Source organism: Primulina huaijiensis, chromosome 1 (assembly GCF_012295235.1).
Source record: "Primulina huaijiensis isolate GDHJ02 chromosome 1, ASM1229523v2, whole genome shotgun sequence".
Lineage (NCBI taxonomy): Eukaryota > Viridiplantae > Streptophyta > Magnoliopsida > Lamiales > Gesneriaceae > Primulina > Primulina huaijiensis.
In genome coordinates this window covers 6883426-6893047 of record NC_133306.1, presented here as the reverse complement: position 1 = coordinate 6893047, position 9622 = coordinate 6883426, and the positions used below count along the sequence as shown (strand labels likewise).

Genomic DNA, 9622 nt, shown 5'->3' with positions numbered 1-9622 from the left:
TATATATATATTATATATATATATATATATATGACAACTAATACACAAAAATATAATAATATGCATGAAGAGAAAGCAAAGAAGCATTCATATTTTACCAAAAGACGTAAATATTTGGTGGGGTCGGTGGCTGGTCGGCTTTATCATGAAGAGTTGTTGTTCATGCATGTTCGTAGGCCCATTACATCAAAGTTCCCCAACCAAATTTATCATTATTATGATATTGAGTAGATTTTTTGTGAGATGGTGAGACGTGAGACGGGTAACTCTACCGATATTCATAATAAAAATTAATACACTTAGCAAAAAAAGTAATACTTTTTCATGGATGACCCAAATAAGAAATCCGTCTCACAAAATACGACCTGTGGGAACGTCTCACACAAGTTTTTGTTTATGATATTTTAGAAAACTACACATTATTATTTAATAAAAGTACTTGTTATTCAAATCTCTTGTTTTTTAATCCTACTTATTTTAATAACGACTGAGTTTTAAGCCTCAAATTATTACGTCGAAAATTTTGAAAAAAAAGATTAATCGTTGCTGACTTATAAGTACAAAGATTCCAAATTTGAATCTCAAAATCTAGATGCTTGTTAGTTCGATTCAAAAGAGAAATCAAGAATGGTTAAAAACAGGTTGTGGAGGTCAATGGATGAGACACCGACTCGGCCTACTCAGGTGAAAATTATCATAATCGACAAGAAATTGCATGCCAACTAAAGGGGTCGTTTGTTTTAAATTTTAAAAATAATTAATCTTTCACGTGGGAACAAAAATTACCGCATGGGTGGGTTCAAATGGCCAAAATGATGGAGGATCTTTCTCTCCTTACAAAATTCATGCGCCAAGTTTTCATGGAAAGGAAATGGAATTCATTCTGCTCTTACCTGTATTTTTGTTGCAAGACAGTCATGAAAAGCAAAAAAGAAAAGGAATCTTGAGTCATGAGAAAAGGACCCAAAACAAGTAGGGATGTAAATGAACCAAACCGTTCGCGAGCTATTCGAAGCTCGGCTCGATAAAAAGCTCGTTTGAGTTTGTTTGTTAATCATTTCAAACCAAGCCCAAGCTCGATTTTGAGCTCGAAAATTTAATCAAACCAAGCTCAAGCCTAAGGATATTCGGCTCGTGAGCTCGCAAACATGTTCGATAATAGGCTCGCGAGCTCGAGCTTGAGCTCAGCTTGTTTAGGTGGCTCGTAAGCTTGAGCTTGGCTCATTTGTTGAGTTGACACATAAAAATATTAGTATTAATGTCAATTGAAGGAATTGAATACAAGACATGTTTGAAAAAATGATGAATTCACACCATTTAGTCACAATTACATTTTTAATCTTATTTGCATATCATTATACTAAAATGTTCTTTAAAATACAATAAATAAAATAAATTAACAGAAATACATCAACTTATTATTTTTCCTAAAAATTTACATAATCAAGTCATATACAAGTTGGGTAACTTTACTATTAGTCTCTGAAGGTTAATTAAAAACTTTATATGCTAAATTGTTATGACATTTGACATTAATCAATAATTTAAGTTAATTATGTCGAATTCATTTCATAATTATGTGTTGTCTTAGATCTACTATATTTAATGAATATTCTAGATGATTTTGGTGATATCAGTATATAATGAATATTCTAAATGTATGATTTTGGAATGTTCAATAATATACTGATTTATGTTTTTTTTAGCTCTTATTTGTGTCGTTTTGGTTATTTATGAATGAATTTACATTTTTATGTCTGATTTAAAATTAGTTTATAGATATATTTAATTTTTAACAAGCTCAATTCAAACTCAAACTCGAGCTCAATTCTAAGTTTATCAAGCTCGAAAACGAGACGAGCTCAAGCCAGACTTGTTAAACATGCTAAACAAGCTATTAATGAATCAAGCTCGAGCCTGGCTTGATTAACATGTTAAATGAGCTTTTAACGAGCCGAGCTCGAGCTTTTCTCGAGCTCAATAATTTCAATACAAACCGAGCTCGAGCCTGATAATAGAAGCTCGAATCGAGCTCGAGCCAAGGGTCTTAAACAAACCAAGCTCAAGCCTGATACTGTTTGGTTTGGTTTGGATCGTTTACATCCCTAAAAACAAGTATTGGATTTTGTACAAAATGCTAGTTTATCAATTGATGAGAGTTTCTTAAATTCACTGATCTTCATTTACAAGTGGACTCAAACATAAACATAAACACAAGGGCATCTCCAGCCCTCCTCTATGAAATGTTCTCCAACCATGCTCTATTTCTCTCCTCCATTTTAGTGCATGCAATAGTGATCTCTCTATTTATGGAATACCACTATTCATATAGAGGATTGAGTAGGAGATGCTATTTTGAATTATTTAATTCTGAAATTTTTATTTTAATTATTTTATTTTTCTAATGAATTAATTATAATTTACTATTTATAATAGTTATCAAATGGAACTAATGAACAATTTAATGACAAAGAAATACATAACACAATTGATTACAAACATTTATTATCGACTTAATTTAAATTGATAAACATGCGATATTTTTAGACATAAAAAATTAGGCAATACTAAGTGACATATCATCAACAATTAAAAAAAAAAAAACACACACACACACACAACAATAAAGATAAACACATTTTTAGTTCAATGCAATCATGAGATTAAACTTGTACGGTGGAAGGTCGGACCCGGATGGTGAAGTTCCTCCGAGGAACTGTCCAAACGGTGTAGAAGTTCCGTCGGAGCCATCCCCCGTTTCCATTCTTTTCTGCCAATATTTTTGTTTTTCTTTGATCAAGTATGCACGGACTGATTCATCAACGCACATAGGGTTCATCCTTAGTATTTTATTTTCTTCCTTAAAAGCCATTATCGCATTCCTTTGTTTCCCAACATCAATGAGCTGTTGTCGATGTACCTCAGCATTCTCCATCACAACCACCATTTTCTCATTACATTTGTCCATGGTAGAAATGTCCTTCAAGTGTTCTTCAGTAGCTTTTCTTTTGGCTTTAGCTTTTTTTATGCCAATTGGACGCTGAGAACTCCCTGCTGATGGATTATCTTCATCCAGGTTTATAGAAAACCCAGATAGCCTTGGAGAATCAGGTGTTGGTGATTCTGTGTTGAGGGAATAGTTAGACTGGGATGAGTTGATACTCCCGTGGTTTGGTATGAAATTAGGTAAAATAGTGTTTGATGACCTAAACTTCTCTTGGTCCTTAAGCAAAGACCAAACATGATCCAATCGCCAAGTCGACCCAGCCGATTGCTTTAATAAGGATTTTGCTTGATCTAACTATAACAAGGCATGAATTATATCTTAGTTACATAAAGTAAAAAATATAGTTTCACAGAAATATAATAAAAAAAAGTAATTACTCGCAATATCTTTCTCAGAAGCACCACTTGGACGACTAAGTTCCACCTGGCTAACACATGAACTAAAGTTTTGGACATTTTTTTTTATGTTGAACCGGCGATATTGGAGGGCCTAAGGCCTTAATAGTTCGAGGCACTGTTGATTTACCCGTGAGTTGTTCGTTGTATGTAGCTGCCACTCGTGATCATAACCAATCGCGTGATTGGTTTATACCAATTATTGGATTTTGGGAGACATCAAAATAAGCCATCACGACTAGTTTTTCCTCCTCGTTGAGAATGCAGCACCACGTTTAGATGAAGTCATTTGATCGTAAATAATTATTCAATTTGTAGAAGTGGTGTCAATGCTTTGAATGATACTTCAATTTATAGCAAAAAAATTTTGGATAAGAAATCTAGATCGACGATCTCAATTAAATGATATCTGATATGACAGTAGAAATTTAAATTAATTAGATTGATTTGTTTTGAGATACGAAATTTGATCTAAAGTTGTGTAATGAAAGAACTTTATTTTGAATGTACAATGCATCTCTGACATATTATAGAGTTTCTTTATTAGTGGGTGAAAACTCGTGCCAGACGACTTGTCTTTGCCAGCAAATAGACAACCCGTGATAGCTGACTGCAACGTGACAACCTTTCAATTGGCTTTTAGTGGAAATGCATAGCCCGTGACAGCTACTATACAAACAAGAGTTTGCAGATGAGTTGTCTCTGATTACGACTAGACAACACGTGACAGCTGACTTGTCTTTGCTAGACAACCCTTAGTTGGCTTTTAGTGGAAATGCATAGCCCGTGACAAATATTTTTTAACACAGTAAACAAAACCAATTAAGTCGATTCGAAGACAAAAAAAGCCGAATCAATAGTTGCAGAACAAAAAAAATTTTCGTGGGCGATAAGAAAGATGTTGATGTTGAACGAGTATTTGGAGTACTACAATCAAAGTGGACGATAATCACTGGACCTGCACGAGTTTGGAGCAAAAAAGTTCTACATGATATCATGACAACATGCATTATAATGCATAATATGATTGTTGAAGATGAAAGAGAATGGAATGTGCAAGTCACAGATTATCGCGAGGAACTCATCCCAAATGTTAAAATGGCACGTGATGAACATGCCCGATTTCAAGAGTTTCTTGCACGCCATCATAAAATAAAAGATAAATCGGCTCACTATGCACTCCGAGATGATATTATTGACCATTTGTGGGAGGAGTACAGTAACTCGGAATATTAATAAATTTAATGGTCAATTTGTATTTTGTTCTTTAAATCATATGTCGTTTATGTTTGTCTTGATTTATATTTTATGTATGTATGTCTCTTATTTGCAATTTGATAACAAAATAAATATATTGTTTTAAATATATCAAGTCGATTACACATTAATTGTGTCATATTTAAATAATTAATTAAGTTCAGTTAAATAATACAATATGAAATTAATTAACTATGTGTGTATTCAAAAACAAAATAAATTAAATAAATAGAATATTTGGTAGTATTTAAAAGACATAAGTTGAAAATAAAATAAATCAAAGAAATAAAGTATTTTATAATATTTAGAAGATATGAGTTGAAATTTTTTTTTGAAAATAGACATCATATATTTCTATGTTGGAAGATAGAGGATGAAAAATAAAAGATATCATTTGGAAATAGCCTAAGACCTCTTCGATGTTGGAGTTTCACTCGTACTACTAGACCCATCATTAATCTTTGAACAAGTCATATATACATGTTCATGGTTGAACCTCAACGAAAACACCCAACGTTAATACATAATCTCAATACGAGAAAGACTAACATATCATTGGTAAGCGTATAAAATAACATATCATTGGTAAGCGTATAAAATGACACCACCCTCTCGCATCATGAACAAAGGTAAAATGACAAGGGCGAGGGGAATATAATAATGTTATTATTACAAACCAAACTCAACAATACTTGACTTTTAAGTAGAGGATTAGTTCAGAGAATTAGCAAAACCTACCAAAGAATTAGGAATCACCCAACAAAACCAAGGATGAAAGCCCCAACCAAAGCCGAAAACAAACTGCAGCGGTCAGTAAAATAATAGTAAAAAAAATGGGGCCATAAAAGTCCCAAAAAAATTAAAGGTCATGTCATCTTCTTGCCACCAGCTTCTCAATTTTCACCATTGATATTTTATCTTGCAAACCTTCAAAAACACTCAACCACCCTTCTCCATTCTGTCAACACGCTAAGCTATATACACCCAACAGCACACCATTAACTTCCTAGGCACAATATAATATAGTATAATACAGTACATAACAATATATGCATTAATTAGGGAATTTGTCCATCTAAAAATGCCTCCTCCATTATGGACTTGAGGAAGAAGCTTCGTGTCTTGATTCTCTCAAGTACCCAAGAAGTGTTTCAGCCTGTCAAAAGTGAACACATTCCCATTCAATCAAAACATTGGGTATAAAAAGCCGGCACCTTTTATTTACAGATCAAGAAACAAAAGGCAAGAACAACGAAAGCAACACTGCGGCATTTGTTATCCGGGCAGGTTTACGCAAGAGGAAAGATGGTAACGTAGAGCATAAATAATCCCAACATCCACCTAATGAAAGATAACAAAGAAAGCAAGAACAGCATTAAACAATGAATTAGGACCAGACCCTACAAGTGGACCACGAGATTATGACATAATCAGAAATTTGGTGTTAACTTGTGGTGCTAATTTTAGTAAACTCAAGCTGTCATCATCATCATTAGGAAAAAGTCCACTTGCGAGATAAGTGTCCATTTTAACAGTATCTAATAATTAAGACAACTTCGCAGAACCTAATTCCTAGGTTAATCATCCACTCACTCTTCAAAGCTAAAGCTAGTTAGATAGGAAGGATAAACGTTGATTCAATGATGGTCGATTATTTTCTTAGCTTAGCCACATGCTAAATGAATAAAGACCAGTTTTCATCAAAATTTGAAATCCAAGAAAGGTAAATATCAATCCAAGATTCCTAATCAATGGTTTAAAACACTAAAAACAAATCTACTCTTGGATATGTTGCTGCTAATTGAGCACAGGAACTACCACAAAGAAAAAGAAAAATTTGTAGTAAAAATATAAACAATAAAATACAAATGAAATCAACCTTATGTTTAGCTTTCGCCGTCCCGATCTGAGACAAGGCAACCAGCGGCGGTATTCCTCCCTCTCGCACAAGAAATCCCCTATTTCTAACATTCTCACCACACAACTGCAACAAAGTTAACACAGCAAATTCCTTCCCCTTTTCACTGCTATCCTCAATCGCTTCCACCAAAGCCGGGATCCCACCTTCTTCAACAATGGCCTCGCGCCCCATTTCAATCCCCGCCAAGCTACTCAACACCACCATGGCCTTCTCCGCTAGCCCAGTGCCCTGTTCACAAACAAGACCCAACAACGGAATCACTGCCCCGGCACTAACTGTTCTTTCTTTATTCAATTTAACAGAACAGAGCTTATAAAGAGTGGTCAAAGCGTCCTTTTTTCCTCGATTCGAACCGTTTATCAGCAGTGCCACCAATGGGGGTATCGCACCGCAAGCTCCAATTGAGAGCTTATTCTCATCTATTAAAGACAGACTCAAAAGAGCGCAAGCGGCGTTTTGTTTGGAAATCTCGGTACCTGTTTTCAAGACATAGATTAAAGATTTCACAGCGCCTGCTTTTGTGATCAACGTTTTGTTGGATTCGTGAAGTGAAAGGTTCAGAAGAGCCGTGACGGCGTGTTCTTGGGTCATTGGGTCGGAACAACGGAGGAGAGGGATTAAAGCGGGTACTGCCCCGGATTCACCGATCAAGACCCGGTTGTCGGCCCGATTTTTCGCCAACAGTCGCAATTTAGCAGCAGCAGATCTTTTCACAGCAACTGATGAAGATTGTAAACCATCAACACATAATTTCACGGTGGGCTGCAGGTCTTCAGGTGAGATACTGTCAATAATTTCCGTAGAAAAAGTCTCTCTCTGCAAGAACCCAGAACAAGGTTCCAATTCGGGCTTGAACTCCATGTCCGAGTTAGGGCCTGGGTCGGGAAGGGTAGCAAGGCGCTGGAGCTCCCCGGAAATGTCGCTGGAACAAGCAGAAAAGTCACTGAACGCTTGCGAGACATCCAAAATCTCATCGATATCCGACGAGGAGGGGCTCTTGAAGGTACTAGAAGATTTCTTAGCGAGTTCGCCGAGTCGGAGGTCGACAACCGAGTCAGTAAGATTCTCCGACACATTCCGCGATCTCTCCTCATCATGTTGGAAGATAGTAGAACGGATTGTCCGCATTGAACGGCCCATGGAGCGGTTCAACTTAACGGAGGACGGCGGCGGTGTGTAGTAGTAGTAAGGCCGCGTTTGGGGGTATCGAGCAGAGATGTCTGGGTTGGAGTGAGAGTGAGAATCTTGTACAGAAACCATGGTGAAATCATAAATGGTGGGATGCAAGAAATTTTGTAAAGTGAGAGAAGAAGAATGAATGGTGGATTATATAAATGAGTGGATTTGGTTTAATGCAAAAGAATTTTGGCGTGGCTCTCAAACTCAGCCTTGCGGGCCAAAACGGACCATAATTTTTCTTTTTTTGTCCAAATATATATTCCGTCTAGTCCATCTCAAAAATAAAATCCATTTTTCATACTTAATAAATAATTTTACTTACAATTGTTGAAAAATTATTTAAAAATATGAAAAATATTTGTGTTGAAAATGTGAATGTTGAATGTTGAAAATTAGGTGTTGAATGTTGAAAATTAGTGTGTGATGATGTAGGTAATGATGTATTTTATTTTTGGATTATTTGTAAAAATTTTCTATAAATAGATCTCTCATTTGTGAAGAAAATCACAATTGAGTTGAGAGAAAAATATTATAAAGTGTGTAGTGTGATAATTTTAAGAGTTTGAGATTTTTACTTTTTACCGTAAATTTTTACTTTTTCACAACACGTTATCAGCACGAAGCTCTAAAAGTCCTCCATATTTTTCCAAGCTCCGAACAGAAGAAAAAGGTAACAAAAATAATAATATTTATTTTACTGTTATTTATTTATTGTTTATATATTTAATATATAATATAATGTTATTATTAGAAATAATAAAAATAATTTTTTCAAAAACTTGTTATAAATCCTGGGAGGATGTTAAGACGACATCCCACACTCCCGGTAAGGGATACGACAAGTATAAAAGCCTATAAGGTTTTTAAACAAAATAACTTATGACACCTAATTATAATAATGTGATATGATATACATAATTATTTAAATATGACTAATATTATATACACCATATTATTACCATAAAATTATACAAATACATACATTTATTTTCTTATACACCAACGGTAATAAACGGTAACAAAACGGCTAGTTTTTGCTCTATAAATACAATCTCACAAATACATTCAATCACTCCAACTTTCTCTTCTTCTCTAAAAATTATTCTTCATCAAATTTTCGAAGAAAAAAAGAAGATGGCTTTCACGAGGTTATTTTTAATTATTTTGGTTATCATACTCACCAGTCTTGTATTTATCGGAGAATATCCTCCTCGTGTGTTTTCTTTATTTTTACGAATACTTGTACTTGTTGTTTATCCATTACTTTGTATTGCAATATTCATTAACTAATAAAATGCATCGTAATTTTTAGTACCACCATGGCAAACTTGGCAAAGCTCGAATTCATCGCTCTTGATATTACTGGGAAAAACTATATGCCATGGACTCTTGATGTAGAAATGCATCTTGAGTCATTGGGTCTAAGCGAGACCATTAAAGAAAATGGTATATCTTCATCACAAGAAAAAGCAAAAGCTATAATATTTTTACGACGACACCTTGATGAAGGTTTAAAATGTGAATATCTCATCGAAAAAGATCCCATGGCTCTGTGGAAAGGATTAAAAGAGAGATTTGAACATATAAGGGAAGTTATACTTCCGACCGCCCGTGATGAATGGAATATGTTAAGATTCCAAGACTTTAAAAAAGTCAGTGATTACAATTCAGCGATGTATAGAATAATCTCGCAGTTAAAATTTTGTGGACATGAGGTTACAGAATCGGAAATGCTTGAAAAAACATTTTCCACGTTTCACGCATCAAATATAACACTACAGCAACAATATAGAGTGCGTGGATTTGCGAGATATTCTGAACTCATCGCCTGTCTTCTTGTGGCGGAAAAGAACAACGAGCTAT

At 34.8% G+C, this 9622-nt stretch overlaps 2 protein-coding genes across 2 annotated transcripts; both read right to left on the bottom strand.

Moving 5' to 3' along the window:
- Positions 1 to 2641: 2641 nt before the first annotated feature.
- LOC140970774 (uncharacterized) lies at positions 2642 to 3462 on the bottom strand. Its single transcript, XM_073432675.1, has 2 exons — positions 3385 to 3462; positions 2642 to 3301 (listed from the first exon to the last, which is right to left on the bottom strand). The coding sequence occupies exons 1-2, from the start codon at positions 3460 to 3462 to the stop codon at positions 2642 to 2644; spliced, it is 738 nt and encodes a 245-aa protein (XP_073288776.1).
- A 1832-nt stretch (positions 3463 to 5294) lies between these two features.
- Positions 5295 to 7945, bottom strand: LOC140980605 (uncharacterized). The gene is made up of 2 exons (XM_073446539.1): positions 6539 to 7945; positions 5295 to 5815 (listed from the first exon to the last, which is right to left on the bottom strand). Exons 1-2 carry the CDS (start codon positions 7838 to 7840, stop codon positions 5753 to 5755), a joined length of 1365 nt encoding a protein of 454 aa, XP_073302640.1. The 5' UTR covers positions 7841 to 7945; the 3' UTR covers positions 5295 to 5752.
- Between the last annotated feature and the right edge of the window lie 1677 nt (positions 7946 to 9622).